This window comes from Canis aureus, chromosome 23 (genome assembly GCF_053574225.1).
Source record: "Canis aureus isolate CA01 chromosome 23, VMU_Caureus_v.1.0, whole genome shotgun sequence".
Taxonomy (NCBI): Eukaryota; Metazoa; Chordata; class Mammalia; order Carnivora; family Canidae; genus Canis; species Canis aureus.
Genome location: NC_135633.1, coordinates 37362735 through 37381156, shown reverse-complemented (window position 1 = coordinate 37381156; position 18422 = coordinate 37362735). Strand labels below are relative to the sequence as shown.

Sequence of the window (18422 nt, the reverse complement as noted above, 5' to 3'; positions counted from 1 at the left end):
AATATGTTAGTTTGCTGCTGTAATTTGTAATGAAGGCATGATGGTGCTATTAATTTTTAATGTTTAATGGTATTAATAGGTTACTGTGCATAATAAAATTTAAATATAATGAAAAGTGGACTAGGCAGTATTTTTTTTTAAGATTTTATTTATTTATTTATTCATGAGAGACAGTGAGAGAGAGAGACAGAGACAGAGACAGAGACACAGGCAGAGGAAGAAGCGGGCTCCATGGAGGGAGCTTGATGTGGGACTCGATCCTGGGACTGCAGGATCACGTCCTGAGCCAATGTCAGGCACTAAATGGCTGAGCCACCCAGGTATCCCATGGACTAGGCAGTATTAAAAATGCTTTATTGATGTTAATACTATGTCTTCTCTGTAAGTAAGATATTACTGTTTGGCTCCATCAACCCACTATCTTTTACACTAAAGTTGCTCAGAATTTCTAAGGGAAAACAGAAGTTGTTGCTGGGCATTTAAAGGATATTTTTTAGGGGATCCCTGGTGGCACAGCGGTTTGGCGCCTGCCTTTGGCCCAGGGCGCGATCCTGGAGACCTGGGATCGAATCCCACATCAGGCTCCTGGTGCATGGAGCCTGCTTCTCCCTCTGCCTGTGTCTCTGCCTCTCTCTCTCTCTCTCCGTGACTATCATAAATAAATAAAAAATTTAAAAAAAAAGATAAAAGATATTTTTTATTAAGGCTAGTATCATATTACTTATGACCTGAATAGAAAAAAATTGTATATTATATTCTTAGAAATGCATTTATCATAGATGTATTTATAACTATAATTTGGCGGGGGATGAAAGGTTTCTTATTTTTCACCAGACCTTTATGTAGAAAAAATGAAACAAGTCACCAAGGCAACAAATGGTTTGCCTGAGTGGCCCTGTCTTCTAGACAAAGCTGTTTATTCATGCAAGTGTATAGTTCTTTCTGCTTTCATAGTGGAAGCAGCACACCTATTCATTCATTTTATTTATTTAACAGGTATTTATTTGTTGAATGCCTAAAATGTACCTGACATCGGTAGGCATAGGGATATAATGAACAATCTGTTCTCATGGAACTTTTAGTGTAGTAGAGAGAACAGCTGATTATAGAAATTATAGTAATGTGTAATAAAGGGGTGAGTATAGAATTCTATGGCAATGAGTACAAGGATATCTAAAGAATCTGATGGGATTAGATGAAGGGTAGGCAAGGGCTTAGTATCAGGGAAGGTTTTCTGGGGAAGTGACAATTAAACTGGTATGTAGCTATAGAGGGCACAATGAGGGTGAGTAAAGTGTTTTAAGCAAGTCCTAGATGTGATAGATGATAGATAGATAGATAGATAGATAGATAGATATGCAGATAATGAAGAGAAGGGAAGGTAGAGAAGAAAGTGATGAGAGAGAAAAGAGAGAATGATACATTCAAGGAAAGGAAAGGAAGTGTAGCTAGGACATAAGGGGTTCAAAGTGAGTAGTACGATACAAAGCATACAGAGATAGGTAGGGACTAGTTATAAGTATGAAGAAGTTGAGTTTTGATACCTGTCATCCCAACCAAGTGTCTGCAAGGTCATGGGGCCATTGTACAGAGACTAGAGGGCCACTGGAGCAGGGTACTTAATGGACCAGGGAAAATTTACTCAGTGGCAGAGAGAGGCAGAAATACAGCTGAAAGTAGGGAAAATTTAATACAATCTGGCCTTTTTGTGTAGGAAAAATAGCCAATGTGAAGAGATTCCATGACTCTATTAGTAACTTGAGATTAACCATTTTAATAATGTAAAACACTTTGGCATATTTATTCCACTAATATAATAGCTTAACTTTCCTTTATTAAGCATTCCAGATAGCTGCCAGCATGATTGTTCTAATACCTAAGTCCAATGGTGTAACTCTCAAGTGGAAGTTCTGCTATAGCACCCTATTGAACTGAAGATGAATAGTTGTCCAAATTCTTTCCTTAGGATACAATTCTCCTTTGACCTAGCACTTGAATTCCTTTTCTGTCTTATAGTCCATCATTATGCCTTGTGTTTTATATTCCAAGAATCTTAACAATGTGTGGGCCAGACTATGCTTATGTTTATGCTATTTTCCATGGCCTTTCCTTAAACTAATTGATGCATTGGCCTTGCTGGCTTCCCTCTCTTTTTTGAAGGTATCAGCCATGTTCCTGCTTTGGAGACTACCACTTACTACTACCTTGTCTAGATGGCTCTTTCCATCTATTTAAATCCTACTTGTCTTCTAGGTCTAACTATACATGCTACTCCTTTTCCTAAAATTATAAGTTAGATTATCTATTCATGGTATTATCTCATCCCATATTTCTGTCTGTCACAATTCATAATTATACACTGATTTTTATGATGATTTTCTCAATGTCTCCCTCTTGACTAGACAGAGCTCCATGAAGAAAGAGACATTTATTTTTCTCATTTTTGTATACGTAATGTCTGGGACATTTCCTAGCATACTGAAGGAACTTGATGAATTAACTCATTCAGTTTCAGACCAGCCCAGTGAAGTAAAATCCTCCATATCTTAAAGATTTGATATAGTCACACAGCTGAGCAGCTTCATAATGGGGATTCAAACCCAGGACTTTGTGACTCCAATATCCAGTCTGTCCACTATCATTATTCTCTTGTTGAATCACTTCAAGGTTATTATTTAGTTAAAATATGCTCTTGGTACTATATTTTGGATTTTTTCCTTCTCTACCTAAGCACCTAATTAAATAAAAGTAATGCATTCACATAGTGGTTAATTTAAAATTACTCAGTTATATATTTGTAGTGTTTTGGACACATTCATAGCCTGTAAAAGTAAATTTATAGGATGAAATAAAATTTTATTTTATGAATCACACCAGCCATTTGCTAATACATCTATAGTAAATGGTCTTTTCTACCAAACCTGATTACCAGGGTATTATTCACAACATTAGTCCTTTTTGACACTTTGAGAAGAGCCACATGTGCTGTGAAGAGCTAGGAGTCTGAAAGGATTGTCCTTTGGAAGACCTTTAGATAAATCTTAGTTTATCAGACAAATGTGGGTTTGCAGAGGAAACAAGTACAAATCAAATTTTGCAAATCAAATAATATTTAAACACACTTATTGTGCTGAAAACTGAAATAAATCACATAACTCCTTCTGGATTAAACAAGAATTCATCACTTCTCTTCATTATGTGCCCATCATATAATCTGCATATTTGTAGGTAAGATTTTCTTAAAGGAAATTACCATGATTACAGCTGCTTGAGAAACCCATCTCATTGCAGGGATGTATATTTCATCAAAAGCTATTCGGGAGTGAGAAAGTAAGGTTATAGACTTGGGTTTCCCACTTATTATATTAGTAATATTAGTAATCTTAGTCAATTCATTTTACATTTCCTGAGGTTTTTATTCTTTAGTCTGAAATGGTGATGGTAATACTGGTTTATCAATATTTCCTTCTTGAGATTATTATATACAAATGAGTATATATTTAAAAAATATAAAATACTATATACATGGAAAGGATGACTATAATTACTGAAAGTAGGAAATCCTAGAGTAAACTGGGATCTTTTATTACCAATAGCATTTCTGTATGGTGGGGAAAATGAAGCTGTATTCATATATGTATTAGAACTAATTTTACGCTGATTACAGTCACCCAGGAAAATTGGCCAGACATGTCTTAGGCCTCTCAGAGATGTGAGTTTTGGGCAGTTGGACAGCCATTGGCATCCACCACTAAATTTGGCTTCGAGTGGCAGCATAGCATAGTGAAAGCTTAGCCTTTGGAGTCAGACAGATTCTTGCTCTACCAGTTATGGTTCTGTTGTCAGGAATAAATTACCTAATTTACCTGAATCTCAGTTTCCATATTTATGAAATGAAGTAACAAAAAGCACTTTGAAGGGTTGTTGTGAGGATTAATTGCAGTATTCATTACTTCCACAAATATTTACTGAGTGCATACTGTATGTCAGGTAGTATTGTAAGCAGTGCAGATATAACAGTGAGTAAATTGAACAAGGTCCCTGCTCTCATAGAGCTTATATTATAGAGCAAGGAGACTGGCCATTAATAAGCACACAAATACTAAACATAATTACAGATAACAGTAACTACTATAATTTAAAAGGCAGAGAAATGAAATATGGAAAACTGGATGAGTGTAAAAAGGGACAAGGGCTACTCTAGATAGACAGGGATGTCCTCTCTGAAAAAAGTTCTGGGCACTTGAAAGGACTGGCTTTGTGAAGATCTTGGGGAAGAGCATTCCAGACAAAGGGAACAGCTAATACAAATATACACACAGGGCTTAGTATGGCAACTGTATATAACATATAGTCACTAAGTAGCTGTGTATGTTTTTATTCCATCTCATCTTCCTTTTCTTTACCTCTTTTTGGAGGAATCTGACATTTAAGGACAAAGTTCATAATCAATTATCCTGTTACTATTCTAGTAGTAAGTTTTATGGTATAGTCATGGTGATGGGAATTTCTTTTGATTTTAGTGAGTATTTCCTAGGTTTATAGGTATTTATTTGTGAGAAAAAGAGACCAAATGTTTTAACCTTTTCTTTCAATGTGTATTCAAAATTAGTACCAGATTTGAAATCCTTTGAAAATAGCCCTCTCTCCAAATTCCTCTTCTAAATGCCTACCCACACATATCTATTTCTTTGTATATATAGTTCAATTCTTGAACTAACCTTTCAGGAGACAACAAATTTTGTGGAAAATTGGTTTGATGGTAAATGAAAAAATTCTTTGAAATTTAGAGTTTTATTTACCTGTTAAGCAAACTTAAGTCAAAAGTTCCAGGAAAATGTTCAATCTCTGGAGGCATCTGAGCATAAATATTTCTCCTACTCTGCTCTCTGCTCAGTGGATAGATGTAACTATCTCAGTTGTTATGAAAAGTAGGAGTTGATTTTGATTCTTATTTTTCCCTAAATCCTAGGGTGTGCTAATTTTTATTAATTCTTCTTACCTTGCCCATTATCCTATCCTTTATACATTTTCCACACTGCTGAGACCTTCCTTAAAATATATATATATACACATATGTATGTTTATATATGTTATGTATGTGTTATGTGTGTATGTATATATATATATGTGTGTACATGTGTATAATTTGTATGTCTGTTGTAGTTCTAGTTAAAACCCTATAGCAGTTTCCTGTCCCCTACTGTTCCATTATTCAAAGTGTGATCTGTTGACCAGTTGGAGTGGCATCCCTTCAGAGCTTGTTAGACATGCAAAATTTCAAGCCCCATGTGAGAACTACTGAGTCAGAACCTGCATGTCAGTAAGATCTCTAGTTGGTTTTGTACACCAAGATTTGACAAGCACTGACCTGCAGGATGAAGTTCGCAGAGCCTGACCTCATATACATGACCCTCTTTGTTTGGACCCTTGCCTAACTTTCTTATCTCAGATTCTACCATCCTTCATGCCTTATTGAACTATAGTTTCTTACATTTGTTTTCCCAAATAATCTGAGTTCCTTTCCCCCATTTCTACATGCTTTACTTAATGCCCAGAATGCCTCTCAAGTCTTTAGCCTGATATTTATCTAATAATCCTCTTCTTGACCTCTAACACTCAGTTTAAATGCAGCTTCCTACATAAGTATCTTCCTTGATAGCTGCCCTACCAGGTTTAGTCAGCCACTCTCCATGTCTTCAGTACAATGTGTAATAGCTACTATTTAATTGTACAATTAATATTTACATGTGTCTGCCTCTTGCTAGAATGTGAACACTGAATATAGGGGGAGGTACTTAGCTATATTGATAGCCAACCAATTAGTGTGGCGCTGGCAACTGTACCATAAGTACAAATGATTCTTTCATTTAACAGACATTTGATAGATATTGCATTATTGAATATGTATAAAAGAATGAAAGGTGACATATTTTCTTCCTGCAACGTACACAACACATACTCATACACGTATATGTATATATACACGGATATATATGCATCTGCACATATACACAGTTTTATTTAATGTACACCTTACAATACCTACATGTAAAAAATTGTTGTACTCTAATGGATAGACTTTTCAGTTGACAGGCAATTGGTGAATTTAATCTGTGAATGGTTTCTGGTTCTAAAATGACACTTGAAATGTCATTTTAATGAAAAAGAAATGGACTAAGATAAAAGTCTTCACCACAACACCAAGAAAAATGGCAACTGGATCACATCTAGGATAAACCAACTATAAAGATAATCATTTAAACTTCTAAAATTCAAGTATAAAAATACTTGTAAGTCAAAGCACAGTTTTAGTAAGCAAAAGCTAAAGTGGTCAGACCAGATTTTTGGATTGAGCAAAGAATGACAACTCATGTCCATTTAACTTCACAGAGATTGTTTTTTAGATTTTACTTATTCATGAAAGTCAGAAAGAGAGGCAGAGAAATAGGCAGAGAGAGAAGCAAGCTCCCCACAGGGAGCCTGATGTGGGATTCGATCCTAGGACACTGGGATCACAACCTGAGCCAAAGGCAGAGAACCACTGAGCCACCCAGGTGCCCCCACAGAGATTTTATATAGTATGATACTTAATCTTGTTTTGGGGAAAATTATTTGACTTTATAGCATGTATATATTTACCATAAATATATTGTAAAGATATAGTAATTTTTTTTACTATATAGTATATTTTTACAATAAAAACATTAAGATTTATCTGAAGGCTATACAATAGAAAATTTTAACAACGACTTTACTGTCCTAAATTATTAGTTCATGAATGAATTAAAGAATTAAAGAATTGAAAGAGTCTTTTTATTTTTCTTTTCTTCCCAATTCAGGACACATTATGCTGTATTCAGCTTTCAGGATACAGACTTATCTAGGAAAGGAATGTGAGTTCACAGCAGTTCTAGTTGTTTTTGTTTTGTTGGTTTCTCATTTTTACATTGCTTTACATTTTAGAGAACAAAGTGTATCAGTATCATTGACTGCTTTTACCCCAAGTAACCTCCAAAAGAAAACAAAGAAACTATAATAATGATTATTGCTTGGAATTTGTCCAACTAACCACAGATAACACCAGCACTATGCAAGAGGGGTTCCAAATGGATGTTATGGTATTCTGTGGCTGAGATCTGAGTTAAAAATTTTAGACACTTTCAAATATTTCTTTAAAATTATTCTGAGACCCCTAGACAGAATGCCTCAAAATAATCAAATGTACCACTCTTCCAAGTAGTTAATATAGTCAGCAATATTTTCCCTGAAGACCACTTACCCACATTTCAAAAAAAAACCAAAAAAACAAAAAAAAGAAAACCAAAAGTCAAATCTTAAGGTATGAATCATACCATTTATTATCCACACTAGCAGGAATTTTGGTTGTTGCATAAAACACAGTTCAAAAAATGTTAATTAAGAAAACCTCATTCTTCCTGCATCTTATGTTTTTACAAAGAGATAGATATATAACTTATCATGCTGTATTTATGGTGTCTCACAATAACAAATTATTTATTTTCTAATATGGTTCTCATTAGAAAATGTGAAGAGGAGTTCTAAATATTCTTGCTGATAAAAAAGTATTTGAAAATCTTTTGCTAAAGAGACTATAAATCAAACCACATATTTTTAGCAAAACAAATCCTTCCTCTCTCTGGTCTTTGTTACGAATCTCCTAGGATTTCAAGCTACAGTGCTTTCTTGCTAGTCCTTTAAAATAAAACTGTCCTTAAGTAATACACATGTAATTTACTCAGCAATCTGAAGTTCTATTTAAATCGAGGACAGGTCTAATTGCTAGTTCTTCTTGGCTGACTGCTTGATGTTGGCTATGGCACCTGATCTACAAAAGCCTGCACATTCCTGATTAACATTTGTCCAAAAATATATGTTCATAGGTGTCAGGAAATCAAGGCACATACAAAAATAATATCAATCAACTCCCTTTACTTTGTGTTAAGTTTTGCCGGAATTTTAATTATCTGAGAAAAACCTCTATAAGAGAGAACTGTGTACCTTTAAACTGATGGCATTCCAAGTATATTTTACAGAAAACACTGTCCAATGTATATGCATTTTTTTAAACTCCAGAAGATTATAAGAACAAATTGATATGAATTGCATATTTAATAGGTTGTAATTATGTCTTATCAAAAGCTCAACTTTTTTAATCCTTTATTCTTTGGAAATATGGTAATTGTCCCCTTTCCCATGTAGTTAATTATAAATTTCAGGAAGAATTAAGTAAGCTAAAACTCTTCACTCTTTTCTCTTTGTCTCTATGGTAGCAGTGAGAATAGAAATGAATTGCTTTGATCTTGTTTCTGAATGGCCTTTCTTTCCTCAAAGTATGGACCTTATTTTGTGGACTTGAAATTTTAGATATTTTTCTTCCTTATTAATTCAAGGAAGGTATTCTTTTACAGATGAACTTAAAATATGTCAGAAAGAAAAATGCAGGCTATTTTAGGAATCACAGGCTTTATTTCCATAAAAATTTGTAGTTTAAAATAGATCTGCCAATGAAGAATATTTTTTGACTGTAGTATATAACACCAAAAGTTTTGTTTCTTGCACAAAGAAAGGTACAATTGTAGTCCATTATTCTTGTCTTATCTTGTTATGTCAGTAGGTTGAAGAGACAATATGTAAATATTAATGATATTTAAAGTATTTTGCAAGACTGTCTTTAAATCTCATATTTAGAGGCTTAAATTATTCTATTCTATCTACCTCTACATAGCAATAACTCAACTTCCAAAGAATTCTAGAGTTGCAAGGAATATTGGGATGTGCTGCCACAAAGTGTTAAAATACCATAATATATTTTTTAGAAGTATTTACAGACCAATGATTTCAAGTTTGTGATCCCAGACTGCATAGTTAATTCTGTCTCCCAAATTTAGTTATCTTAAAACTGCAGATACTCTTTTCAACTTAGATTTAAAACTTACATTTAAAATTCCTCATGTTTGCCAAGTACTTACTTGTACTTTTTCTCATTTAATTTTCATAGTGATCTTGTGAGATAAATATTATTATTTTATACTCAGAGGTGAGAAAATAGGCTTGGAGGAGCTAATTAATCCCTGACTAATGGGATAAATATTAATATTTATATTCTATAATATAAATATGTTTATCTTAATACTGCTAGAGTATGTTCTAGACCCTGGGCTAAATATAGTATATGTATTATCTTATATAATCCTTATAATAATCTTTTAAACTGGTATTTTTCTCTCCACTTTATAGATGAGAAACCAAAACTCACAGAGACTAAGAAACTTATCTAAAGTTCCAATTCCAGAAAGTAAAAACTGGCATTCTAACCAGGTCCAGTGGATTCCTCATAGTATTAAACACCCTTCTCTACAAACTTTCAGGGTTAATGTGACAAAAGAACGAACTAACAATAAATGTCAAATGCCTGGCATCTGATAGGTGCTCAATAAATAATATTTTATTATACATCTAGAAAATGCCATCTGAATCTATGTTCTGGGGCCCTAGAGTTGATACCATGCAATGTCAAGTTACAACAGTAACAGTAGCTCTCCAGTATGATAAATCTTCAAATGTCACCAGCCTGAGAATTCAGAACCTATCTCACTCTTCAGAGTTCATTAATCCAGGTAACTAGATGGTTACAATATTATTTTAACCTAGAGTATTTAACCCTTTTATTCACTAAATGACCACTGATTGTGCCTTTGCTAACCTGGGCAAACCCCTGCCTGGAGTCACAAGGGAATTTGAAAGCATTAGTGTGACTCAGCACTGCCATCACTGCCCACTGAAAAACCTTCATTCTCAGCATTCTGTAGATAATGGGTCAGCAGTTATTTCATTTACAGAAGAGACAAATGCATGACTCCCCAGCATGGCTTCAGTCTTAGTAAGGATTTCCTCAGAAACAAATTAGGCCAACTTATATTAAACACCTTTGAAACCTGAGAAAATAAAAGGAAGCATGTAAAAAAACAAGCCCAGGAAGGAATGAAGTCAGGTGTTGAAGGATTATGAGGAATTATGTCCAAAACTGAATAAAAAGGTTAATAGTAATCATGAATATGTTTTGCATCTGTAACTGATACATTGGACAAACAAGATTTATGGGATATAATGATAGAAGCCACTTTAATGGCTCCTGATTTCTTGCCTAATGCTTCTTACTGTCAGTAATCCCTACCCTGTTCTCTAGATGAAAACTTGGGCAGTCATATGCCTTCCCATGAATTTCCAGTTATTTCTAAGGAATTAAAAGTTCTCCAATCATTTAAAATCACAAATATAGATTTAATTTAGTAATTAAAATTATCCAGTTCCAAATATTAATCATAACTCTGACCACTTCTCCAGATATGAGATTTTCTTTTCCTTACTATTGGATCCTCAGATAAGACAAGCTTTTCTTTTCTTCTTCTCCATTTGCTAGTTGGAGCATGAAAGAGAAGTAAACATTGAGCAGAAAGTTCTTATGGGATTGGGATTACCACACTTTTTTGCTCTCTGAAACTGACATGGAATAATATAGATAAAAAAAAATACAAAGAAAATAGCACATACATAGTGCTGATTGTGTACAGAAATAGTTCTAAGTGCTTTACTAGTAGTAATTCATTTAATCTTCATAATTGAGGCAAAGGGAGATTAAGCAACTTGCCCAGTGTCACCTCACCAGTAAAAAGGTGGATCTGGAATTTTAACCCAGGCAGTCTGGCTTCAGACCCTATCTCTAATTAGGGCTGATGTGGGTCTTAGAGTTTTCCCTTCTGGGCCTCTCTGACTAAATCTTCTGTAATGTAGTTGATGTATTTCTTCAGCCCTGGTTTTTTAGCAGTGCATCCACACAAAGGGTTGTCTTAGCAGGCATCACAATGGCTCCAGGATGGCTTTTTTTTTTTTTTTTTTTCTTTAACAAACTGAAGTGCAGTCTGGCCCAAAAGAAGGTACTTCTCCTGAGGCAAAAACCAATTTGCCATGTTTCCTCATTCATTAAATTTTTCAGGTAGGAGTTGGATCCCAGGATACTGCCCTCCCAAATTCAAGGAAGTTATATGAAGCTCGATATGAGACCCAGTGAAGCTTCATTCACTAATTTAAGAGAAAAATGAGATCCCCACCCCCACCAGCCCCTCTACCAATAAATCCCTTTATAAATCTCCAAACACATAAGCCTCATATAACCTCATTATAGATAAGGGTTCAGAGACCTGAAAGTAGTTCTTGGCAATTTCCTTTGAAATTATAGCACCTCCTTTAGAATCTCATTTTTGTCATATGTTGATGTCTTAGACAAGACTACCAATGTAACATTTTGTGCCTATACTATACTTCTGCACCTGGCAAAATTTGATTTTCTCCTTTTCTTTAACATCTTACACTAAAATTACACATTTTTATGGCAAATAAGGAACATAACTGGATGAAAACTTTTATTTGCTCAAATTATTTATACATTCATGTACATATAAACATTTATGTACATATATATACACACCTTATATGTCTACCTATATACATATTATGGATCTATCTGTAAAATTCTTGATTTGGAGGCACCTTGGGAGTTGTGTATTTTTTTTTCAATATTTTTGGAAATTCCCTTAACTTGATGTGCTGGAGTACTTATGAGCTAGAAGTCTGAAAATGTGTTTTATAATAATTTTAAAAAGAAGAATTAATTTGTAAGTATTATATTAATGTTTATAACAATTGATACTATAATTACTTGTCACATATATAAAGTGCCTTAGAGTTCACAGTCTATTTGCACAAAATTATTACATGTTATTTTATTTCAGCTGTGCAATAAGCCACTTAGTTTTACCATTAGGACATCATGTTTTTACGTCTGTTTCTTCATCTTTAAAGCATCTGAGAGTTTCAAAAAAGATAGAAGGACACCTCAAGTACTTTTTCAAAGACTCAACTCAGGAAAGCCTCTTGTGTTTTGTATAGGACCAGGAATGGACCATCATGTCTGTCCACTCCTTCATAGTACTTATTTGCTCCACACCCTGTTGTCCGTGCACTCACTGTGAAGTAGGATAAATGAGGGGAGAGGAAGAAGTCAGCTGTCTGTAGAGCACAGAACAATTCTTTCCCCCCAGACCTAGATTTCTGAGGCTTTCTAAGCAAGAGGAATCAAGGGACTTTGTGACCAAGTCCTAGAATACTTCGATTCAGTACTGTAAGATGGTGTATGATGTACCTTTGTCTCAAAGGCTGTCTACTCATCCTTTTTCCTCCTAAAAGCTTTACTGGAAAACTGAAGTGTCTCCTGTATAAAGACCTTCCTTATTTAGAGTACAGTACTCTTACCTTTGTCCTGAATTTCTCTGTACAATTTTTCATAGCCCTTTCTCATCTTTAGTCCTGCCCCAAAATGGGTGAGATGGATCTTTTTGACTGGCCCATGTCATGTTTTATTTCTTTCAAGAATATTGCTTTACAATTGCATGCTTATCAGGTCATTTCTCCCCCCTAGACTCAGAACTTCTTTTAGATAGAGACTGAGTCTTGGTGTATCCTTTTTCCTAATATAGTAGCTGGCACATACTAATTTCTCAATGAATGTTGACCAACTAAATGAATGAATGATCCTAGTATTTAACCTGTTTTTTTTAAAATAAAGATTTATTTATTTTAGAGAGAAAAAGCATGAGCAGGGGCAGGGGCAGATGGAGAAGGGGATAGAGTAAGAGATAAGTAGACTCCTTGCCTAGCATGGAGACTGATGTAGGGCTCAGTCTTACCACCATGATCATGACCTGAGCTGAAATCAAGAGTTGAACACTTAACCAACTGAGCCCTTTAACCCTTTTTAAATGTAAAATGCTGTAGTGTATCTCCTAAAAGATCAGGAGCTCTTTGAAGAAAGAATATTTATTTAAATTTTTATGTCTCTCTATATAGCTAGCATGGTGTCTTCCATGTAAAACATATTTGATAAATGAGTGAATAGATAAAAGAATGAATGAGTATGGGTACAGTACTATCATGAGGCAATTTTCAACCCAGGAGGAAACCCTATGATTACAAGAAACATTTTACTGTGACTATTACAACAGAACCTTTCAGCTTGTTCTCTGCTTTCAGAAGAACATGCTGTTTTGAATGAAACATTTAGGTCAAAATTTTATTTGGATGAGTCAGTTCTCACACTACCACACACAAAGTTGTTTGGGGGATTAAATGACTAAAATGTCTATATAGATACTTTGTAAACTCCAAAGCACTCTAACAGACATAAACTGCTGATAGTCAAAAAAATCCTCACTCTTTCTAGGGTTGGGATTCATTGGGTAGAAAATCTTTAGAATTTTCTTTGCCAAGTGTTTGTCACTATTCAAATCCTTTGTAGTTATATATTTACATAATCAATCTGAGGTGTAATTGTCCAGCATGTCAGACTCATTTGCTCAGGATAATCTAGAATGAAATACATCAAGATGTTACAGTCAGAAAAAGACAACCAAAGGAGTGAGAGATTTGGAAATATCAACCTGTCTAAACAGCATAGTGACTTTAAACGTATGAAGACCCACTGTTAGTTTGGTCTCTTGAGAGAACATGTTTTTCGGGGTTACCACTGTAGATCTTGAATCCTGATCAAGTCACGTATCAACAGTCTGTAGGTATATATATCCAGGTGGTTGAGTGGGAGAGAAGGGGAAAGGAAAGCTCTGTCTTTAGATTAATTTGTTACCAACTATTATCTTAAAATCTTACTTGGAGAGCTGGACTGGCCCTTCAGATATTTGTAATATTCCCTCTTCATTTTTAGCCTAAGAATTAACTTAAAAGTAGGTTGAGTGTGTCCTTTCCTCTAGTATTTGTTCTCTTTCTAGATGGCCTCTAAAGAGATATGGATCTTCCAATTGGGTGCCTAAATTCTTTTGACCACAGTGCCCACATTAAATGTTAGAAAAAATACTGAAGAAGGAGAATGGAAACTTGTAAGGAAAAAGGAACAATTTTAAACCATTACTTTACCACTGTGGCAGTTCCCTTGACCCCTGTCAGATCTTGTCTTCTTTCAAAGTAGAAGGAAGGTTTAGGCAAAACATAGGGTTAGGGCTTTCAGTAACCACACTTGAGTTGAAAGCTCTTGTGAGACCATCTCTACTAGAAGTTCTCAACCTTTGTTATAACTCAAATTCACGGAGGAATAACTGTATCTTAGGTAACAGTAGATCAGAATGATAGGGGTTTTTAACTGGAGGATGCACTTTTTTGGAAGAGGGAACATATTAAATTATTGGGAGGAGTATGAGGTTTGGATAAGATCCACGGATGAATGACACTTCCTCTCTCCACATTGAATTGTAGATCTAATAAAACCCTCTTATTTTATACGTGATAAAAGTGAGGTTTAAAGTTTTAAAGTAGCTTTCCCAAAGTTTCATAGATGGATTATTGGGAACACTACTGAAATCCAAGATCCTAACTTATATTCTGACCTTATTTTTCTTCTGGTCACATACTAAACATAATTTATGTCCATGTGGCCTCTGTCTTCAGTAGACCTTTATACATGTCTGCTCCTATGTAATCATATTGTTAATATGCTTGATTAAAACACTAATGGGAGATCTTAGTATCCAAAACTCAGGTAGTAATGGAGTAAGAGAGACTTACACAGACTTTCTCTACTGCATGCTGTATGTCCATGGAAGTTCAAACACTACTTTTTTTTAGATCCTATCATACGTTATGAGTACTTATATTCCTCCACCCAAGCATAACTCAATTATTATTTGCCCCTTTGCCATGTGCTTCATAAAAATGAACACTATCTAGATATAAAACAAGCTTATTATTACTACTACTAATAACAATTATAAATTATTACAAAGGAGACATTCCTCACTGTTAACATTGTTCGGTATGAATTCTCATAATTAGAGATAATAGTATCTAGTATTTTTTTTTTTTGTCCAAATGTGTATTTAAATTCTAGTTAGTTAACTAGAGTTACACTATATTGGTTTAGCCCATCCCCCACCACCTTCCTTCACCAACCCTCAATTTGTTCTCTATCATAATAATAACTGGCATTTTAATAATATTTTCAAATTTCAAAAAGTTTAACCTCATACATAGATAAATTATATTTATCTGGCTTAAGCGTTCAGAAAAGGAAAATAAGATTGTTCTTGTTACGTTGTGTGTTCTGTTAACATCCTTGCTAATTGTGGCAATGATCTGAGGTGAATTTATATGTATCATCTAATAGTATTTGTCTGAATAAGGTGAGATACTAATGCTGTTTTACATATGTGACTACCAAGACTCGGATCATCTCATGGCAGCAAGTACATGGCTGAGCTTAGTTTGAAATTGGTCATCTGATATCAGTCGAGTGAACCTTATGTACCCTGTTGGTACTCTATGTCATATTTTCATTTAAGCAAGAAAGAAAACTGAGCATGGAGATTGATGATCTAAGTGTAGTTTTATGGTGACTTTATCAATAATCACTCAAACAGCACTTCAGAGTTTAGTGATGCCTTAAAAATAGATCACCTAAATAAAGTTTGTTCTCAAAAGCTTACAAATCACAAAAGGAAATTCTTAGTGTAAGTATTAAATTCAATATTTTATTCCAGTTAAGTCAGAAATGGTAAGATCATTAATGACATGAAATCATATTAGCCGATGACATGTCTTAAGCCCCATTAAACAGATAGAAAATAAAAAATACCAGAGGCAGCTTCTCAGAGAGGGAGCATGCATGGGAATCAAAGCCAGTCAAATTTTTGCTGCTATCCCAGCTATGATGCTTTCTTCTAGGGTAGCCTTTAGGCAAATTGCTTACCTCCTCTGAACCTCAGTTTACTTCTCTGTAGAATGGGCATAATAATACTGCTATCCATATTAGTTGTGGTGGTTAGTGATAATATAATGGGTCTAGAACAATCTGCAGCATATTAGTAGCTCAATAAATCACAGCTAGGTTTTTATGACTATTGCTAACATTATTATTAATCTGGTTATATTATAATTGAGTGCAGAATAAAATAAATAAAAAGTAGAAGATGTGTTATTTTGATCACCCCCTCCCCCTTTTCAATACTAATCAGTTCTCATTATTACAGGGATGGAGCAGTTTTGTTAGTTAAAGGGAAGCACTTCATTCTTTCTAAAAGGCCAATTAGAAATGAAGTTATAGGAGTTACAACAAAAGAATAGGTTAGCTAGAGATAGATTTCTTATGTAAAAAAAAGTGCCTGGCAAATGACTTACGATGTCAAATCCCTGTGTTCCTTGTTTCATTTCTTTGCACCTCATTTTCTGATGTGACAAGAGAGACCTCTAAGATCTGTCCTGTATGACTACATTCTGAGGTTCTATGAAATGCTCTAGAGAGAATCATTACCACTAGCTCACAATCAGAAAAAGAAGACAAGTAAATAAGTCTATCTGTACCTTGATTGAAGTGATCTTGCCATGGGTACAACCTGTGTCACTATTGTCTGGGAGCCTACAGGAGAGGAGACTAGTTTTACCTCTGGGTTAGGAGAGTTCTCAGATGGGTCCTGCTGGGGCCTAAAAGGCCACCTGCTGAGGAAGTCTAGAGCCCAAAACCCAGTCCTTAGAGTAATAAAAAAGCAAAGGATGATTTATGCCTTGATAAGAGTAGAAGTTGCATAGTTTTCTGCAGCACTGCACCAAAAAAATCATTCTCAAAGGCTCCTCCTATACTTGTAAATCAGGTAATAAACACATTGATGATAAATATGTTAGCTTGTGTAATATTGCTACACATAATATATAGAATATAACATTATTTTTACTTATTTGCAGCAAAACCAAGGCAAATGCCCAGCCCAGAACTGCTCAGTGGAAGCCCCTGCTTGGATGCCTGTCCACCACTGTACTGTAAGTTTGATAATTTGGTTATTCTAAATTGGCCACCTTAAAGGAGAATTATTTTCATATTTTGGAACAACCTTAGTGGAATGTGCTAGAATTCTTCCTGAAATTCTAGAAAGGAGAATTTTTTTTTTAGGACGCTCTACATTATAAGAAATACCTGTGATTAGAGATTTCTGTGGTTTTTTTTATTTTTTTTTGAGTCAGGATAATTTGCCAAAGATTTATTTAAATGGATTATTGATGATTTAGATTTGGATAGTCATTAAAATGAGTATATTTGCACATGTATTTTTTTCAGTTGCTGCGTATTCAGCAATACTTGATTTTAGATGCTTCAGTGAAGGATGTTTTCTCTTCTGTCATTGTTGTGTTGACTGCTTAATAGTGATGAGTACACAGATTTCCAATTTTCAAGTCTTTCTGGTATAATAATGGTCTCTGTACTTATGTGAAATATTCTATCAGAGAATTTTCAAGTGCTTTAGAAATAAACAGGTACAAAAAAAAAACCAAACAAAAAAAGAAATAAACAGGTACTATGTCATTATCCTTGTGTTACCAATGGGAGATTTAAATGCAAAGGGAGTAAGAGTAGTGTATTATATGTAAAGCTGGGAATAGATCTCAGATACCCTAATTCTCTTTTCATGAACTCATTCTACTACACTGTAAAGAAAAGTGAAGAAAGTGGCTGATTTGTAGGATATTCTCCTATACATGCGTTGCCTGATAGATGTGACAATGGTTCCTTTGGGAAATGTATATACTGTAACTGACAGTTTGTCTGTCATAAAATAATTTGTATGTGATGGGGACAAGAAGTTTGAAAATTACTTTTTGGGCATCCTGCTCCTTTGACCCAACTTACAAGCAATATAAAGTGATGTGTGGAGCTTCTTATGTATCCTCATCTACTGTTGAGATACGAGCTGCTGGAAGAAGGTGCAGCTGGTCTATCTTAGCATGACTTATGATCGCATTCTAACTCAGTAGGTCTAGGGGAGCCCTACTTTTCACTCAGATTTGTAAGAGCAAGAAGCCTCTTTCCTTGTTTTTATTTGTCTATGAAAGGAGGAGAGGTGAGATCACTTTTACTGAAGGAGGGATGATGATATTAAATTTTGGAGGCATTCCTGCAGTGCGGAGGCAGCCCAGACTTGCTAGAGACTTGGAGAATAAAAAATGTCACACTTTTGTGAGCAGATGGTCAGAGGGGAGTGCATGCTAAGGGACTCTGCTGATGCCAGAGAAAGGATGAATTTTAATAATTTCGTTTCTTCATCAGTCACTCCTTTTATTGTATCCCTGATGATATTATCTCACAATTACTGATTTGTATGTCTATTTCACCAAAGAGACTGTGTGTGCTATACAGTGTTCTACTATATCTACACCTAGGAAAATCCCTGGTATGTGGTAGGTGCTTTGTGAGTGCAGTTTCAATGAATGAGTCTTCTATCTGTTGATTTCTTCTTTAGTAAGTTTTATTAAATTGTCTACAACTCATATTTGTTGGTAAAGAGGAATAA

The 18422-nt window shown here is 34.7% G+C and overlaps 1 protein-coding gene across 15 annotated transcripts in view; it reads left to right on the top strand.

Annotated features, from left to right (window-relative positions):
• Positions 1-18422, top strand: part of DLG2 (discs large MAGUK scaffold protein 2) — a 1979996-nt gene that overhangs the window by 449474 nt on the left and 1512100 nt on the right. For all 15 annotated transcript variants that reach the window (XM_077867259.1, XM_077867261.1, XM_077867262.1 and 12 more), the window contains one exon: positions 16822-16896. In XM_077867259.1, the coding sequence (XP_077723385.1) occupies positions 16822-16896 (75 nt within the window). The remainder of the gene's footprint in view (positions 1-16821; positions 16897-18422) is intronic.